This window comes from Xylaria bambusicola, assembly GCF_022495145.1.
Source record: "Xylaria bambusicola strain CBS 139988 unplaced genomic scaffold F5B22scaffold_11, whole genome shotgun sequence".
Taxonomy (NCBI): Eukaryota; Fungi; Ascomycota; class Sordariomycetes; order Xylariales; family Xylariaceae; genus Xylaria; species Xylaria bambusicola.
In genome coordinates, this window is record NW_025953564.1 from 652573 (window position 1) to 672420 (window position 19848).

Consider the following 19848-nt stretch of genomic DNA (forward strand, 5'->3'; position numbering starts at 1 on the left):
CTCTGCGACGAGTGTAGTACAGCATAACGCAATACATAAAGACATATCTTCATTGACATACCGTTGAATGCATAACGCGTGTAAAGCCGCCTGTGTAGCACTGAAAGCCGTATGTGGTCTATAGTGATGAAGCGTTGCCTACAAGTAAGGCTCTCCCATTTTCAAACGCAGCTTGGGGTGAGGAATATTCAGTTATGACTTGAATGAAAGGGCGTTTGATGTTCGCGAGAATGTCGAGGGGAGCGGGAAGCGGCCGGCTCTGAGCTTTATTTAGAAGTCTGTTCCACACCAAACGCCGTTTCCGGACATAACTTGCTAGGACAATGTTATGATGACGGTGAGAGTCAAAAGCATCTGTCATGATTTCTTGAAGGGATTCTGCGCTCTCATTCGTATACCAGAGAAAGTTTAGAAGTCTCTCGCCCCGTTTCATGCACCGCTCTACGACACGTAGCATTGATAAAAACGATTGGGGAGAATACACCAACCGGAAGAGCGCTCAATTGGAAGCTATTCTTCATGAACCCTCATATAAGAATCTGCGTTAGAATACAATGAATATCATAAATGTCTTTATTGTTGATCGTGTCTAAACTACCAAAAGCTGAGTTGATGATCACGGCATGGTTTCTAAGCTGCATTCAAAACTTTATAGTTGTCTTGCTGCGCAGCCATTCCCCTCGCTTATAGAAAAAGATCGGGGCTGCAGCAAAGCCCAAGGCGAGAAACCCTAGAAGTGTGTTTCCCCAACCATAGCCCAGAGTAGAAACTGATTCGAGGGTTAGAAATGCTTGCGATAAAGGGTATTATACCATAGTACTGCCTGGTAGGAGCGGGGAAGACTTTTAAGTTGGGTACCAGGATGGGGGGATAAGGGAGAGACTTGACTCACACAGGCTAGGACCTGCTACAGGCAAAAAAGCACCGGAGAGTGAACGGAGAAGCGTATTAGCCCCGAGCGCGCTGGCGGCGGCCTCGGAGCCAAATAAGTCGACTAGATACAGTTGCGACGGCAGCTAGATATGTATGCTTCAGCAGCTGATCAATAGAACATAAAACTCACGGATAACTCACGATGACAAAGAATGAGCCGTATCCGACCAAGAAAGTTCCAATGATGGGGACAATCCAATGTATGTGGTACTGAGCAGTCCAGCCAAAAAGGAATAGTCCCCCACCGATGATAGGCGAAAACCAGATCATCATGATGAGTCTATATTCTGGTTTATGCTCAGAGGTTTTGTCGGCTGCCATGCGCTTCTGTAATATCTTGTCGCTTAACGCCCCGAACACGACGAGACCAACAAGCTCACCAATGCCGATACCTAGGTAAGATAACCCTGAAACGCCGGTACTGAAGCCGTAAATGTCCTCGAACAAGGGGGAGAATGCTGCAAATAGTAGGTAAAGTAAGCCGAAGACGAGAGCGACGAAAATTGACATGATGAGCACGACCGGCGAGAAAATCAGGAGTTGGGTTGGGCGAACCAGCGACGCGAACAGGACCTGGCTCCCCTTCAGGCCCTTGTCGAATTTGGATTTGATCGCTAGGTCACCCGTCTCACGACGCAGTCGGGCAGCTCTGCGTTCTAGAAGAATGTTCGGATGCGTTTCGCGCATGAAAATAAAAGTGCCAATAGATGCGATACCGCTCTATTACATAGTCAGCGATAACTTTCACAGAGTATGTACTCAAAGTGAGGACCAACGCGGACGTACTAGAATCGCGACAAGCCAAAATGTCCAGCGCCATCCCGGGCCTGCTGATAAAAATCCCCCAACGACGGGACCAATAACCTATGATGTGTGTTAGTATCTATCGAATATGTGCGCACGAGGGAGATAAAGAGACACACAGGTCCGAGAAGAGGTCCAAGCCCAAAAAGAGCGCTTGCGAGCCCGCGCTTCTCTAGCGGTATTACGTCGGCAATGGTACCTCCTCCGATGGTCACGGGGGCGGCGCCTGCAAAACCTGAGATGAATCGGAAAACGAAGTACTCGGCGGTGTTACGACTCAAGGCGCAACCGATGACGAATGCGATGAACACTAAGTTGCTGGCGTGGTAGACAACCAAGCGACCGTACATCTCCGAGAAGGCAGAGATGAAGAGCGGGCCGAGGGCGAAACCAAGCAGGTAGATGGTCACGGTTAGAGTTGCGACCGTCTCGCTCTGGATATGGAAGTCCTTCACTAGGCCGGAGACACCGGGAGCCACGGCGGTGGCGGCGATATTCACGATCATGGACAGCACGGCAACGATGATGACATGTCCGAAGCTCTTCTTGCCCGGCCAGTTCTGCGGGTTCTCGGGGTCATCAGGCCCAGACCAGTCTACCAGAAGAGGCTCTTGCTTGGAGAGTGCCCTTAAGCTGATGCGGCCAGCTTCCACGTCGGTGCTGTCCTTGTTTCCTACATCTCGAACGGCGAAACCCTCGGTAAGCTCCAAGTCAATCGTGGAATCTAGTGAGGGTGACATCTGAACTGGAGTCTCACGTCGTCAAGCCGCGTCGAGGAATTGATGAGTTTTCATTGACGGCTTGGTTCAGTAAATAGGCAATTCTCTCCAATTCAGCACCGAGACATATTGTCTTTACTTTTATTTCTTACTAGCAGATACTGATCTCCGTGCTCCGCGAACATGGCCGCGGATGTATCTTGAAGCGCGGCTCAGATGAAAGGGATTCTGTCAGATGGCCCGCAGAGGGTTTGCTCCGTCCGCGGACATCGCTCAGGCGCTTCACACTACCCATTACATTTAGGACGAACATCGAGAAAGAGTAAGCAGCTGTGTGGTATAAGCACTTCTGTTCAGCTACCTAGGTTTAAGTGGACGAACTGCATAATCACGGCGTTCGAGAAATGAAAGGATGCCCAAATAATGTGAATATACCTAGACTAGGCGGCTCTACCCTGCGGATCAATAAGCATTGTTGCCAAATTGCGCCCAGAGGCTACGCCCTACCAGGGCTGTCTTACCTTCCAGCTTTAGTGAGGTCTTTAGCCTATGGGTGGAGTAAGTACTGGGTACATATGTGGACACATACTCTGCTGCTATTTTAAATACCAAGCCCTACATACTGCCTAGTGTACCCAGGTACATACCTACCAAGTATCTACCCACTGTGATATACACTACTTACCTTAGGTATGTAGGTAGGCGATGAGACGTGCGCAACAGTAACATATTTACTGAAGTAAGTGTTAGAGGCAATGTGAATATTGTACGAAGCAGGTTAGAATAATTACTACACCGTACAGGCCGTATTTGGTGAAGTGAGAACCAATGGAACTACCTACCTAGGTACTTACACGCCGCTCCCGCGGACGACGGAGATAGACCCCACATACCGACCTAACGGGCCGGAGCTACTGTAAGTGTCAGTAAGTAACTTTAGGGGTTGACGATAATAGTCTAGGCTAGTCTAAACTCGGTAGGTTAGTCAAGCGTTGTCAGAGCTGGGAATAGAAATCCCCGACTGTCTGCTCAGGCCACCACACAACAATGGATACACTGAGATGATATTTCAATTCCGGCGCGTTGTGAGTTCCAACTCATGTCCCCATCTTCCTTTTTAATCCCGGGCCTTTCATAGAAAGGAAGAGACGAGAAGCACTAGTACGCTAGTGTAGCCTACTCTCGCCTTGGCCTTGTGGGATCCTTCTATTCTTAGTCTACCAGCTGATCCTTTTGCCCGTTCTCTGAGCTACTGTTCTCATCGTGAATACGTCGTGGCTCTATTTCTTCAACTACAGTGTTCTCACCAAAGTCGCGGAACCGAACGTTCGACTTCGTGGCCCAAAATGGAAGACCCGGTTCCTCCAAATTCCGTTCACCCAGAACAGTCGCCAGGTCCAGGACAGGGCGGCAGTGGCCGACGGGCAAAGCCAACGTTGTCCTGCAACCTATGCCGTCGCCGAAAGTGAGTCAACGAGCGTTGGGACCTCGGCAGTCATCCATTTTTATCTGCAATCAACATATTGTGCCATAGTGGCGCTCTTAGTGCGGCATGACAGCACCATATGCTGCTCGCTGACACATCACTAGGTTGCGTTGCGATCGTCAACAGCCTTGCCAGACTTGTTCTTCCCGCGGCCTGTCGCTCGCGTGCTCATATGCGCACATCAATAAACCTGGATTAGTTCAGCCTCATGTTGCCCGACCGAGTGTCCAGGACCGTCTTGTCCAGCTAGAGCAGCTTGTCATGAATGTCATACAGAACCAGAACCAGAACCAGACCCAGACCCAGACCCAGACCTTATCCCAGACTAGTGTCCCGCATACTGGTGTGCCACAGCAGAGCACTGAGGAGGTCTTTAGCCCACCTACTGCTGTATCGACTCCTTCGGACAATGGCAGCTTGTGGTTGAGTGCTAACGAGTCTCGGTATGTCGGCGGGACTCACTGGGCTGCTATTCTTGACGGCATAGCTGATCTCAAAGAGGACGCCGACCAGCAAGGTAGCGGCCCACGACGCTCCCACCCCCAATTACTGTATGGGTGTCAGCCTATCTCGAAAGATGCTATTCTAGGCACTCTACCACCGAGACCCTCAGTTGATCGTAGTATATCACGCTACTTCAATATGCTAGACTTGGCACCATGTGAGTAATATGCTCTCAGTGGTCCCCAGTCATCCAATAGCTGAAAGCTAATGACTTGTGACCGCTTAGCTGCAGTGCATAGTACCCAGTTTCTCCGCGAGGTAACCCTCACATGCAAAACTTGTCTTCAATACCACGTGTCCCAATGGCTGACTTAGACAGTATGAGAAATTCTGGATGGCACCTCTCGAAGCCCCCATTATTTGGATAGGCCTTCTCTTCTCCATGCTTTGCCTTTCAGCCCTAGCTGATGAAACCGCCGATACATGGGCAGGGGAGGACTATAGTCCCCCAATAGACCTATATCGTGAGAAGATCGTCCAATGTCTTACCATCGGGCAATACACTAATCAAGGACCGTACGTCATGGAAACACTCTTCCATTACCTTACAATAGAGTATTCTGTCCGGAAAGATGCAGACAAGAATACCTGGCTTCTGCTTGGTATCATTGTGAACCTTGCTATGGGAATGGGTTATCATCGTGACTCTTCCAACTTTCCTGGCATATCCCCATTCGTCGGAGAGATGCGACGCCGCATGTGGGCTACGCTTCTACAGGGTGACATACTCATTTCAACCCAAATGGGAATGCCACGCCTCATCAAGGAATGGCAGTGTGACGTGTCAAAGCCTCGAAACTTGAATGATACAGAATTTGATGAGGACACGGAAGTGCTCCCTCCAAGTAGGCCCGACACCGAGATGACCACTTCATTACATATTATCGCTAGGAGAGAAGTGTTCAGGGCTGTGGGTGTGGCGATTGATTTAACAGCTGCGGTGGTACCTATACCGTACAGTGAAGTCATGAAAGTTGATCGCATTCTGCAAACTGCGAAAGAGAACATCCCACCCCCCTTGAAGATGAAGCCTCTTCATTTATCAGTAACTGACGCTCCGCAAGTCATCATGCATCGACTCTTTATTTCCACCATGTTCCATAAGGGCACGATTATACTGCACAGGAAATATCTGAATGCGCGCAATGCTGAAGGCGACGATGTGTCCTTTGTTTACTCTCGTAATGCTTGTCTCGATGCCTCTTTACAACTTGTAGATATGCAGCAAATATTTGATGAAGAAACTCGACCAGGCGGCCTCTTACACAGCATACGATGGAGAGTATCCTCTTTCCTACATCACGAATTTCTAACAGCGACTATGATCCTATGCTGGATACTCCACCATGGCGTCGAGAGGCTATGGCCAGATAACGCCGCAAGTACTGAAGATCAGATAAAGATGGCTCTTAAAAGGGCTCATGATATATGGTCTAGGTTAAGTAGCTCTTCTCGTGATGCTCGCAAAGCCTCTGAAATTCTTACACTTCTGTTTAAAAAAGAACTGGGCCAAGTTTCATCACCTCCTAGTCCGCAGTCCTCGTCTTTAGACTTCACAGGCACCATGGATCTTGATAATATCAACCCTTTCAACATCATGGGCTACTTTCGGGGTAAGTTTCTCGATGGCGACTAGCTGAATTAGAGATGCTGATATAATGATGGTGAAGAAGAGAGCTTCACGTCAGGTGCCACAGAATTGTACGAACCATACCAGATGGGTCAGATTCCCATTTGGAATATAAATTTCAACGAGCCATGGGATCCTCCCGAGCAATCTATTCCTGGTGAACTAAAATTACTTCCCTAAGTACCTACACTATGAGAACAGTAAAGGAATTCTGAACCCCACGAGCCCCAGTTCCTCACTTAGGTTAGCACGGAGTTTCTCTATGCGGCGTTGTCAGGGATTGGTTACACTAATCCGGGGTCTCACGAGGACTTCTTCACCCTTGTCTATATCTAGGGGACCCGGCGGCTTGGAACCCAAGCAGACGTTTTGATTCTTCACTATTAAATCATCCCATAACTCAGCTATGTCCGCAGCACATCCGTAAAACAAGTGTCTAGAAAGTTATCCTTTCCTAGAACCTCAATTGGGTTCATTGTAACGGCATCATGCCGACGATACAAGAACCTATTGCGGTTGTGGGAAGCGGATGCCGATTCCCTGGGGGGTCCAACACCCCTTCTAAACTATGGGAGCTGTTACAGAACCCGCGGGACCTATCTACAAAAGTGCCTAACAGCAGGTTTAATGTCGACAAATTCTATCATCCAGAGGCTACACATCATGGCACTACTAACGCCACAAAGTCATACTTCCTTGAACAAGACATCTCGCAATTTGATGCCGGGTTCTTCAACATTCAGCCATTGGAGAGCGAGGCTATTGACCCCCAACAACGTCTCCTTTTGGAGACAGTATACGATTCACTATGTTCTGCTGGCATGAAGATGGAAAAGCTGCGCGGCTCTTCTACTGCCGTCTACGTCGGAATGATGTGTGATGACTGGTCAACAATGGTCTCCAGTGATTTGGAAGCTCTCCCAACATATGCTGCCACCGGAACGAGTCGTGCTGTAATGTCGAACCGAGTTTCATACTGCTTTGATTGGCACGGGCCTTCTATGACAATTGATACTGCATGCTCTTCAAGCCTCGTTGCAGTTCATCACGCCGTCCAAGCTCTCCGTAACGGAGAGTCCCAGGTTGCTGTGGCAGCCGGAACGAACCTCATCCTCAGTCCCAGTGCGTCTATACCTCTTATACTACTACTCACGATCTTGACTAATCGAGATAGACATGTACATATCGGAGACCAATCTCCGTATGCTTTCGCCCACGGGTCGCTGTGCCATGTGGGATGTTAAGGCTGATGGCTATGCACGTGGTGAAGGGATTGCCGCAATTGTGCTCAAGACTCTTCGTCAGGCGCTTGCCGATGGCGATCCTATAGAATGCGTGATACGTGAAACAGGTGTGAATCAGGACGGTCGTACAACTGGCTTGACAATGCCAAGCAATCTCGCTCAAGCCGCCTTGATTAGAGACACATATCGCCGCGCCGGCCTCGACATACGCAAGTCTCAAGACAGGCCTCAGTTTTTCCACGCTCATGGCACAGGGACTCAAGCTGGAGACCCTCAAGAGGCCCAGGCAATCGAGTCTTCTTTATTTCCAACGGACTTTGAAACTGATCAAAAACTATATGTCGGCTCCATTAAGACCATAATCGGGCATACTGAAGGTTGTGCGGGCCTGGCATCTTTGATTGGGACTTCTTTGGCAATGCAAAACGGGGTAATCCCCCCTAACTTGCATTTCTCTTCGTTAAGTCCGAAAGTTGAGCCTTTTTATAAGAACCTCCATATCCCAACAAATGCCATTCCATGGCCCAAACTCAGCCCCGGTCAAGTTAGACGTGCAAGCATTAACAGTTTTGGTTTTGGAGGCACCAATGCGCACGCCATAGTCGAAGCATACGAGTCCCCAAAACCGTCTCTTGATCATTACACCACGCCGGCTCTTTTCACTCCTCTCACATTCTCTGCAGCGTCTGAGAAGGCGCTACTCAACATGCTATCTGATCATTCTGCACACCTACGCTGTAATCCTGATATGAAGCTGGAGGATTTGGCTTGGACATTGCAGGAACACCGCTCTACATTACCCTACCGCAAAGCAATTGCCGGTGCAAACCTTGATACTCTCCTAAATAAATTAGCATCTTTTGAGAATTCAACAACGAGTGAGCATCCTGAATTGAGCGCACGGCAATCGAGCTTTTCACATACACCTCTAGTCTTGGGTGTTTTTACTGGGCAAGGTGCACAATGGCCACGTAGTAAGTATTTCACTCTTACCTGCTATTGTGAGCAACTGTCCGGGCGCGGACTATCACGGATATATAAAGAAATCAGAGTTCGAAGAACTAGCTTTGCTGTACGAAGAGATTGTAACTAACCTTGGTGTTTATCTAGTGGGCGCTACATTGGTTGAGTCATCTCCCTTTGCTAAGCGTAGGATAGCAGAACTTGACGAGGCGCTCCAGAGTCTTCCAGAAGAAGATCGCCCTAGCTGGACAATACTGCATGAACTCCTCGCTGACGCGGAGACATCACGTATCGGCGAAGCTGCGCTCTCTCAACCCTTGTGCACCGCAGTTCAGATCCTCCTAGTGGATATACTGCAAACCGCCTGTATACGTTTCACTGCAGTAGTTGGCCACTCATCGGGAGAGATTGGAGCCGCATATGCTGCAGGTCTCTTATCGGCCACTGATGCCATTCGAATCGCCTATTATCGCGGATTATATGCCAAATTAGCTGCTTCCCCCAATGGATCGAAGGGATCTATGATGGCTGTTAGCATGTCCCATGAAGATGCCGTCGCATTTTGCCAGCAAGAGACATTCTTTGGTCGTATTGCAGTTGCCGCAGTCAATTCATCGTCTAGCGTTACCTTGTCTGGAGACATGGATGCAATCGACGAAGCCTACAGCCATTTCAAGCAAAAAGAGGTCTTTGCCCGGAAGCTAAAGGTCGACACAGCCTATCATTCAGCGCACATGTTAACTTGCAGTGAGCCCTACTTGAACTCCATGAAAGAAATGCTTATTCAACCAGGCACATTCACTGGTCCAGTATGGTTTTCAAGTGTAATGGACGGTGTTCAGATGTCAGCAAATACACTTGACGAGAGTTACTGGGTAGATAACATGTGTAGCCCTGTACTATTTTCTAGTGCATTAGCTAAAGCCGTCTCGACCTATGGCCAATTCGATCTGGCAATTGAAGTTGGCCCTCACCCCGCGCTTAAAGGGCCAGCGACAGCGAATTTAGAAGAGTTAGGATTCACAGTTCCATACACGGGAGTTTTGTCAAGAGGTCAAAGCGACGTCGAAGAACTTGCAAACTTCCTCGGGTTCCTGTGGACTCGCCTAGGGCCCGACCAAGTGAAGCTCGCTGCAGTTCAGTCACTTTTATCTGAATCATCTGCCCCGTATGGCATACTGGCTGGTCTTCCAGCATATCCATTTGACCACCATAGAAGTTACTGGACTAGCTCGAGAATCTCAAACTCCCACAAGAATCGGAAAGAGTCTCCTAATCCTATTCTTGGCACTTTGTGTACAATGGCTACAACAACAAAAGAGGTACAATGGAGAAATTTTTTACATCCTAGCGAGATCTCTTGGTTAAAGGGGCACAAGCTCCAAGGCCAAACTGTATTTCCAGCTACCGGCTATGTGTCCATGGCGATCGAAGCTATGAACTTCTTGGCGGGCCAGGATGAGATCAGCTATTTTAAAATTTCAGATCTTGACATCAATCGCGCTATCTCAATTAATGATGACGGAGCTGGCATTGAGACTATATTCAGTGTCAGTTCAATAAGCAGGGAAGAACACGTTATCACAGCTCAATTCGCTTGCCATACGCTTCTTCCTAGTGATCAGACCCCTGTATTACACGCTCAGGGGTACGCGACTGTTCATCTTGGAGCTGCTAGGGCTGATGTTCTGCCTGGCTTCTCAACAAATGCTTATAATCTAGTTGACGTGGACATTACTCGTTTCTACGCAGACCTTAATCGCATTGGCTATGAGTATTCGCCACCGTTCCAAGGAGTGTCGTTGATCAGGCGCAAGCCAGAGTATTCCACGGGCCTTTTAATAGATCAGTCCGATTCTAACTGGGAAGACAATGTTCTTGCTCATCCGGGTATGCTCGACTCTGCTTTACAAACTGCATTTGCAGCCGTATCCTTCCCTGGTGATGGGCAGCTTTGGTCACTACATATCCCCACACACGTTACCTCAATAGTCGTCAACCCCTATTTTACACCAATGGCTCTTGGGAAGCAGAAAACCATGAAATACGACGCCCTTGTTCGCGCTCGTTATGGCTCCTCGATGGAAGCTGACATCCATCTCACTACGGAATACAGCGGCCACTCATTTGTGAAATTCGAGGGAGTGAAGCTCGTTCCTTTCTCGCCTGCCTCTGCAGCCAACGATGTCCCAATGTTCTCCAGCTTTCAGTATTGCCTCGCAAGTCCAGATGGTATTGCTGTAGCCGAAGAAGATTCGTTGTCCGAGAAAGATGCTGAGCTCTATAAAAACATCAGCCGAATCGCTTTTTGGCATGTCCATAATACGGCACATGCCATAAAAGAAAGAGGTAATCTTCTGCCTCATTATCAACACTACCTAAGGTGGTGTGATTGCGTTGTAGATCTAGTGTCGCGAGGGGAACACATGGTGGTGTTTCCAGAGGCTATGTCCGACACTCGTGCACACATTAGCGCAATCGTGGATAAATACAAAGGAAGAAGCGATGTTCGCTGTATCCAGACTGTTGGTGATCATCTTGTCGAGGTTATACAAGCAGGTACAAGCATACAAGACCACGTGAACCAAGATGATCTACTGAGCACGTTTTACGACAACGAATACACAGCCAAATCATACCGCTGGTTAGCACATATCGCAGCGCAGATCGCGAAGCGCTATCCAAGTATTCACATACTTGAAATTGGTGCCAGGGCTGGGGCCGCCACAGAGTCGATCCTCTCGACTCTAGGAAATTCATTCTCTTCCTACACGTTTACCGACAGCACCCCGGAAAATCTTCTTGTGGCCGAGAAACGCTTCGAAAAGTTCTCGAATCGCATGATTTACAAGGCGTTTGACATGGAGAAGCCGCCAACCGAGCAGGGGTTTTCCGAGCAGCATTATGATGTTATTATAGCTGCAAATGTCCTCCATACTTCATCAGATGTAGAGAGTTCTCTAGCTCACATTCGACGGCTCTTGAAACCAGGTGGTTATCTTTTAACACTTGAATTGACGAATAGCGAGCATCTTCTGAGCGGAATGACTATTGGAACTCTGCCAGGTCCATGGGACTCAGCTTTGACGCTGAATGAATGGAGCCATGTGCTTGAACAAACAGGCTTCTCTGGTATTGATAGTATTACGCCGGATACCAGCTCTTTTCTACCATTCGCGGTATTCGTATCCCAAGCTATAGATGATCGCGTGTCTCTACTTCGCGACCCTATGACAGCTAGTTATCAGCTGGGTGCTCGTACCGGCTCTCTAGCTATTATCGGGGGTTCTACGTTACCAGTTTATCAGCTAGTGGAGGAGATAACAGCACATCTCGCGCCACTATCTTCGGAGGTCACAGTATTTGAGACACTTGAGGAAATGTCCAGAGCTCAAGGAACACTAGCCCAGGGTATGAGCATTCTCTGTTTAACCGACCTGGACGAACCATATATGAAGAATAACTCTCAGGAAAAGTTCGAAAGTCTAAAATGCCTTTGGAGGATCGGTGGTTCGATTGTTTGGGTTACTCGTAACGCTCGATCTGGAGAGCCATATTCCTACATGATGATGGGTGTCGGACGAGCTATCAAAACAGAATACCCGAATATCAATCTCCAGATGCTCGACATCGACACTCTCGACAATGGCACTTCCCTCCTACTAACCGAAGCTTTCATCCGACACTATCTCTTGACCTCATGGGGAGAAGATGCAGCGCGCATCTTATGGAGTATTGAGCCCGAAATCTCCATCCAAGACGGCCGTGCTATGATTAGCAGGATTTTGCCTAATCAAGAAAAAAATGACCGATATAACTCTCAACGAAGGACGATTTATAGAGATATCAATGCTGCTGTCGGGACAGTTCGTCTCGTTGGATCTGACAATGCCTGCGAATTGCAACATATATCCCCCTTACGGCAACCCGCTAGCGCCAGGGCAGACTGTCGCACTATTCGCATCACACACTCCCTCCTTAAGTCTATAAAAATTGACAGTGTCGGATTTTTCAGGCTTTGTGCAGGCTTCGACATCGACAATGGAGAGCCAGTGGTAGCCCTCTCAAGCTCGGACGAATCGCCCGCAGTGATACCCTCAAAATGGTGTGTGAAGCGTGAAATAGGCTCATTAGAGCTAGTCGAGCTTGAGGAACTACTTGTCACGTTGGCAGCCTATTTCATTGCCGACAGTATCACCAATCTAGTGTTTGGCGGGGATGCGATTCTGATACACGAACCTGATGTAGCTATTATACCCACAGTGCAGCTTTTGGCTCGTGAGAAGAACGTCGAACCTTACTTCACCACGGCTTACCCTTCAAGCCATGAAGATGTCATATTCTTTCACCCGGAATCATCCCGGTCTAATGTGCAAGATACACTCCCTGCTTCTATTGGAGCAATGGTGAGCTTCGTAGGCGGGAGAGATTCAACGGCGACGCAACGCCTCATAGCTACGTGTTTACCCGCACGGTGCATGTCCGTTTCGATTTCCTCATTCCTAAGCAACGAAGCTCAGAGCCTCCCTAGCATCGATCCAGAGACCGTTAGTCGCGCGCTTTTCCGCGCCTGGGTTTACCACTCCAAGACAACCCAAGCCAGCCCATCCAAGCTCCCACACCCCAAGGGTATCTCCATGGGATCAGAAAGTGAAGAACCTTTTGCTATCTTTGACTGGACAGCGCCATCTATCAGTGCCAAGGTTCTACCAATAGATACCGGCATTCTCTTCAAATCTGACAAGACATACTGGCTTACTGGCATGGCTGGTGAACTTGGCCAGTCACTTTCTGCCTGGATGGTTTCTCACGGAGCTAGGAATATTGTTCTCAGCAGCCGGAACCCGAAAGTCAACCCCAAGTTCATTGAGGATATGAAGCGGAGGGGCGCCAACGTAAAGACGCTGTCTCTGTAAGTGTACTGTATTAAATCCCTGGCAAAATCTCCCTCGTACTGATACTTGTGGGCTCTAGTGACGTGACCAGTAGAAGATCGCTTTACAAGTGCCATAAAGAAATCGTGAAGACCATGCCGGAGATCGCTGGCGTAATGAATGGCGCTATGATTCTTCAAGATGGTTTGTTTGACACTATGACATATGAGCAGTTCCAGAAAGTTATCAGGCCGAAGGTTGAAGGTACAAAGCTCCTCGACGAACTTTTTTACAGCACGCCGTTGGACTTCTTCATTGTTACGTCTTCGATCACTGCCATCACAGGGCTTACCGGGCAGAGCAACTACAGTGCCGCTAACACATTCATGACTGCAATGATGTATCAAAGAAAGAAAAGAGGGGTAGCTGGATCTTCGATGGATATCCCTGCAGTAGCTGGTGTGGGTTACGCGGCGCAAGGCGACAACTTTGATTTCGGTTACTTCAGCTCGATCGGCTACATCACTATATCAGAGCATGATTTCCGTACCCTGTTCGCCGAGGCTATTATCTCTGGTCGTCCCAATTGCCCTGAACAGGCTGAGGTGATCACTGGCGTTAACTACGTTCCCGTGGATGTTCAGGTAAAAGAAGCCCACCGGAGGGATGTGAAGTTTTCTCACTTCATCATTAAAGAGGACCACAATGCCACCCCAGGTACTGGTAAAGTAGCGCTTCGTGTCAAGGCGCAGCTACAGCAAGCAAAGACCAAAGAAGACGTTTCAACAATTGTGCAAGGTATGCTAGCTCCTGTAACACCTTCCTCGTACGTCAAAATACTAATGAGAGTTTACAGAAGCATTCTTGATGAAGCTGAAGCGGGTTCTTCAAACTGCAGATGGAGATGCAGTTGATGATTCAGTAGCCCTGGTCGAGCAGGGTGTTGATTCATTAGTTGCTGTGGAGATTCGTTCTTGGTTCCTGAAGGAGGTTGAAGTCGACATTCCTGTTCTAAAGGTTCTCGGCGGAAGCTCTATTTCTGATTTGATTGCTACTGCTGTTGACAAAATCCCAGAAACTCTAGTTAATCTCAGCAACCCCGATAGCAGAAAGCCGGGCCTGCCTACAACATCATCTCCACCCCCATCCATTGCTTCAATTCAACAGTCGCCATCCGTGCAGCACGTCAAATCAACGGTCCTAAGCGCGGCGGAAAACAACGAAAACATCCACCCACCAGCTCGAACCGTCGTTTCAAGATCAATAACGGCCACTACTGCATCCAGCCTTGGCACAACTCCTGTATTCACACCCAACTTGTCACCCACGCTGACCCCCAGTAGTGCGATGAGCAATGCCACACCATCTTCGAGTGAATCTTCCCCTCTGCTAAAGCCGCATGATATTGGAGACGATAAACAGAGCATCATAATAAGTCTGCCGAGTCTCTCTAACCTTAAGGCTACAGCTGAGATGTCTTATGGTCAAACTAGGTTCTGGTTTTTGCACCAGCTCCTGAAAGACAAGACACCATTCAATTTCTCGATATGTGCTTGCATGAAGGGACCATTCAACCTGGGCACTTTTGAGAGGGCTGTAAATTTGGTGATGCAGCGCCACGAAGCATTCCAAACAACCTTCTTTTGGGCTGCTGGGGACTCGGGAATCCCTACCCAAGGAATTAGCTATAGGCCCTTGATCGAACTGGAGAAGGGGCAAATTACGTCCGAAGCTGAGGCTATGGAGGAGCTCCAACGACTTCGCGACCACACGTATGATTTGGAAAACGGAGGCGCAGTACTCATGAAGTTGTTATCGCTATCCGAGCATGTCCATTATTTCCTTGTTGGTTGTCACCACATTGCCATGGATGGACAGAGTATGCATATCTTCATGTCCGAAGTTGATAGGACATATCGGAACCAACGGCTAGAACCAATGTTGCCCGAATCACAATACAGGGCATTTTCAGCACACCAGCGCCACCAGCACGAGTCAGGTCGGATGAAACCAGACATCGAATACTTCCGTAAGATCATCACTGAGGATCCTACACCAATTGAGCTTTTCCCATTTTCCAAACTCAAGGCGCGCAAAGTCATGACAACTTACAGGTAATCGCATTTAAATCAGTTTTGAGTATACTTGATCTAACTAGTTTGCAGATTAAATAAAGCTGAAATGAGCGTCGATATCCAAACGGCCAGGGTTATTAAACAGCTTGCGCGGAAGCTTCATTGTACAAACTTCCACGTCTATCTGACAGTACTTCAGGCTTTGATCTTCCGCTTGCTACCGGAAAATGACCAGGTCTTCGTCGGTATTGCGGACTCAAACCGCGTAGATAGTAAGTTCATTGGGACACTGGGATGCCTGGTAAACCTGCTCCCTATCAGATTCGATAGGGGGGATGACACCAAGTTCGGCGACGCAGTGAAGTCTTCTAGGAATAAAGTCTACGGGGCGCTCGAGCATTCCCAAGTTCCTTTTGATGTCTTATTGGATGCGCTTGAAATATCACGCTCGGGAGAGCACACTCCAATCTTCCAGATCTTCATGGACTACCGGTTGAGCGAACAGCAGAAAACGGTCTTTGCTGGCTGTGACACCGAAGTCACATGGAACAATGCATCAACTGGCTACGATCTACAGCTTGAAGTACTTGATACAAATGCTGGGGAGACACTTATTACCCTCAAGCTACAGGATGCGTTATACTCTCAGTATCACACTGAGTTATTACTTCGAACATATGTCCACGTTTTGAAGCAATTCACTGCGGATGGTGTTGGCGATATCACCCTCGATAAGCCGACAGTGTGGTCGCAACAAGACATTGATATTGCTTTGACAGTAGCCAAAGGTAAGTTGAAAACAACAAATGCCTTGGATAGGGGTCATCTACTAATACCACATAGGGCCATCGCTTAGCTTGTCATGGCCTCCTACTATCTCTCATCGGATCGACCAGGTCATAAAGTTATATCCTTCAGTTACCGCTATCAAGGATAGTTATGAAAATGTTCTCACCTATGCCGACTTAGCTGACCGTATGAACACCATTGCTAGGGAACTGAAGAAGCTAGGCGTTGGAGAAGGCACAGTAGTAGCCGTCTTCCAAGAGCCTAGTGCAGATTGGATGTGCTCTATGTTGGCTATCTTTAGAACAGGAGCTACATATATTCCCCTTGACCTCAAGAACGGCATCGATCGACTTGTAGGCTCTATCAACGTCGCCCGCCCTCATGCTATTCTAGTCGACCGGTGGACAGCGATCAAAGCTCCCGAGCTTCAGCTGAGCGGGGAATTGATCATTAACGTTTCAAAAATTCGAACTGTTGAGGCTTGCCCTGAGGTTCGGAATGCTGCAAAAGAAGATTCTACAGCCGTCGTACTCTTCACTAGTGGTTCGACAGGTGTTCCTAAGGGCATCAAGCTGCCTCATTCATGTTTCGCTGCACATGCTGAAGGCATTGAGACAGCTTGGGGTGTTGGTCCCAACGTGGTTCTACAGCAAATTACGCTAAGCTTTGACCTCTCGCTGCATCAGATCTTTACAGCTTTGGCGAATGGCGGAACACTATGTGTGGTACCGTCCCACAAGCGAGGCGATCCAGAGGCAATTACCCAGCTCATGTTAGATGAGAGCGTGAGCTATACGATAGCGACACCGACGGAATACAACATGTGGCACCATGAGAGTGCCGCCAATCTATCCCAATGCACTGCTTGGCGCTGGGCCTTAACGGGAGGAGAAGTTCTGCCAAAGACAACCATCCGAGATTTCGCAAAACTAGCACTGCCTTCACTTAAGCTTTACGACGTCTATGGACCAGCTGAGGCTACCATTGCTATAACTAAGAGCGAAATCCGTTATAACGAAGTCGGTTTAGAACAGGTCCTGCCCACCGGCCACATGCTGCCTAACTACTCGTTATATATCCTTGATGAACAAATGAAACCTGCTCCTGTCGGCGTTTCCGGAGAGATTGTTGTGGGTGGGCCGGGAGTTGCAGCAGGCTATCTCGGACTAGAGGAGCTGACGGCGGAGAAATTCATCAAAAATCCATTTGATACTGTACAACCGATCAACACAAAACAGAATCGGCTGTACCGCACCGGAGACCGGGGTTATCTTGGTGAAGATGGTGCTCTTTATTTCGAAGGCAGGATCGACGGCGATACTCAGATCAAGCTCCGCGGTATCCGCATCGAGCTTGGTGAAATAGAGGCTGCCATTATGAACACGGCTGGTGGCGCAATCTCACAATCAGTAATTGCAGCCCACGGAGAGGACGAGTCAAAGTTCTTAGTTGCATACATCGTCTTCTCCTCTCAGCATCACATCACCAATCCCCAGGGGTGGTTGACAAATCTCCAGTCAAATCTCCCTGTTCCCCCTTATATGCAGCCATCCCAGTTTATTGTTTTACAAAGCATGCCCATGAACTCGCACGGCAAAATAGACCGCAAAGCACTTAGGAGTATTCCTGTCGAGTACCTGAATAGCTCACAAGGTGCCAGTAGTACCACCAACCTTAATGAAACAGAAAAGCTAGTTGCCGAACAGTGGCAGAAGATCCTCCCTTCTCGGGGTATCTCATTACGGCCAGAAACAAACTTCTTCCATGTTGGTGGCAACTCATTGCTGCTTGTGAAGCTTCAGCGATTACTGAAAGAAAGCTTTGATTCCGCTCCCCGACTAGTTGACTTGATGACATCCAGCACTCTCAAAGAAATGAGCGATGCGGTCGACAAGATTTCATGCACCTCGAAGATCGATTGGCGTTCCGATACTTTGATCCCTGCATCATGGGCAACTAGTCCGAAGAGCTTGATACCTCCAGGCAAGGAAAATCTCACTATCTTGCTAACAGGAGCTACGGGGTATCTTGGTCGTCACGTACTCCCTCGCCTTATTGAAGACTCAAGAGTCAGCAAAGTCATTTGCTTAGTCCGCGACGAGAGTGGCTTACAAGAACATGACAAGATCGAGATCCTTGTGTGCAAGCTCAGCGAAGACAACCTAGGGCTCCCAAGCGACGTATATGAGAGACTTGCCAAAACATCCGATATAGTTATCCATTGTGCAGCAAACCGGTCGTTCTGGGATGACTATGAAGCCCTACGACAGATCAACGTTCTCTCAGTCAAGCAGCTTATTCATCTGGCCTCTTTCCGACAACTGCCTCTGCATTTCTTTTCATCGGGGGCTGCCGCGCCGGTCACTACCGATGGCTACCTACTCTCTAAATTTGCCGCTGAGAAACTACTCGAGAATGCCTCGTCTCAACTCAACATTCCGGTGTATATCCACACACCACAGGCTGCGCCCCCGGACGCTGAACCAACTAGTGATCAGGCGGTCATCAGCGCTTTTGTAGAGTGTGCTAGACAAGTCGGAGCACGGCCTGGCTTCGACGGCTTCCGCGGCTACATCGATCTACTAGAGACAGGCGACTTTATCGACCAGGTGGTGGATACTGTATTCCACCAAGACGCAAAGGCCGACCTGCTAACTCGTGTACCGTATTCTGGCATGGCTCGGGCCGATATTAATAGCTCTACTTTGGCGAGGTTCGCGGAACATGCGGAGTGGCTGGAGTTGCCGACGATGGATCCGCTGTTGTGGATGGGTGAGGCGAAGAGAGCTGGGTTTCCTTACGTCTTGGTTGCGCAAAATCTTATCATGTCTTCGGGATCTGGACAGGTTGTCTCTAAGAGATAGTTTTACTTTGTCACGGACAGCGTTACGGAGTTCGAATTTCCTTTACTATATATACTTTGGGGTACTGTGAGTATTCTTGTGGGCGTCCAGGATATGGGGTCTTTAGTATATATCTTCACTCTTTGTATACTTTTCCTTTCGTCATAGATATATAATTCATGCAGTCGCCTGCCTTTTGACTAATCCCTGCCGCTATCTACACCTGACATGACCGCGATGTTGCCAGGTAATATGATTGACTTCAAGTGCTTATACGTTTAGAAGGGATGCTTACCTACTTGTTGAGTGGGCGGGGCATCATCGTTTTTCTCACAGCTGGAACCCTCTTGGCATAATTGTCTGAAAACCTCCATCTAGGCCATATTTCGTCGCAGTAGCTCTCTGGAACTCATAGTTCTTTTTGCCTTAATCTTCGAAGGAACTCTGGGATTTAAACGCATGATTCAGATCAATCAATGTCTTATTTCAACGAGACTTTGACGGTCAAGGCATAAATCTTTTCTGCTTTTTATGGACCAACCCATTTATCATTCCCAACAGCTCACGAGCCCCTCATCCCGCTAACTTCCTCGATTAACTCTTCAAGTTAAAATAGTACTATAGGTTTGGTCATCGGCAAGTACATAGATTATCACAATAGGCTATCCGAATAAGGCTGATCATACGTAGTGTCCAATTGAATGGGTCTATTCTAACTTTAACAGCTCAGTTAAGTAGTACAGAGTCTGCAACTTCCGCAAAGACTTGCCATGCAATGTAACTCTCATAAGCCACCGAACCTCTTCTTACCATTTGCCCATCACGCTGGGAAGGCTAACTTGATAGCCCTAGGTATGTGGCTGCTTACACATCCTCTACGCTACTCCCTTTACTGCTGCGCCGGCATATCAATGAGGGATGTTGTGTTTAATCATTGCTAGTTTTGACACTAACAGAATGGAATTACACCAATGCTTAGCGGCT

The 19848-nt window shown here is 48.3% G+C and overlaps 3 protein-coding genes across 3 annotated transcripts; 2 read left to right on the forward strand and 1 right to left on the reverse strand.

The window, feature by feature from the left end:
• Positions 1 to 487: 487 nt before the first annotated feature.
• On the reverse strand, positions 488 to 2920 carry F5B22DRAFT_598671 (major facilitator superfamily domain-containing protein). Its single transcript, XM_047974396.1, has 5 exons — positions 1857 to 2920; positions 1720 to 1797; positions 1075 to 1653; positions 893 to 1016; positions 488 to 769 (listed from the first exon to the last, which is right to left on the reverse strand). Exons 1-5 carry the CDS (start codon positions 2475 to 2477, stop codon positions 642 to 644), a joined length of 1530 nt encoding a protein of 509 aa, XP_047832894.1. The 5' UTR covers positions 2478 to 2920; the 3' UTR covers positions 488 to 641.
• A 546-nt stretch (positions 2921 to 3466) lies between these two features.
• F5B22DRAFT_55238 (uncharacterized protein) lies at positions 3467 to 6410 on the forward strand. The gene is made up of 5 exons (XM_047972975.1): positions 3467 to 3921; positions 4047 to 4603; positions 4673 to 4704; positions 4766 to 6059; positions 6117 to 6410. The coding sequence occupies exons 1-5, from the start codon at positions 3803 to 3805 to the stop codon at positions 6254 to 6256; spliced, it is 2142 nt and encodes a 713-aa protein (XP_047832895.1). The 5' UTR covers positions 3467 to 3802; the 3' UTR covers positions 6257 to 6410.
• Positions 6324 to 19069, forward strand: F5B22DRAFT_55283 (polyketide synthase PksB). Its single transcript, XM_047972982.1, has 7 exons — positions 6324 to 7198; positions 7251 to 8294; positions 8431 to 13195; positions 13258 to 13955; positions 14014 to 15271; positions 15323 to 16020; positions 16076 to 19069. The coding sequence occupies exons 1-7, from the start codon at positions 6565 to 6567 to the stop codon at positions 18883 to 18885; spliced, it is 11907 nt and encodes a 3968-aa protein (XP_047832896.1). The 5' UTR covers positions 6324 to 6564; the 3' UTR covers positions 18886 to 19069.
• The last annotated feature ends 779 nt before the right edge of the window (positions 19070 to 19848 follow it).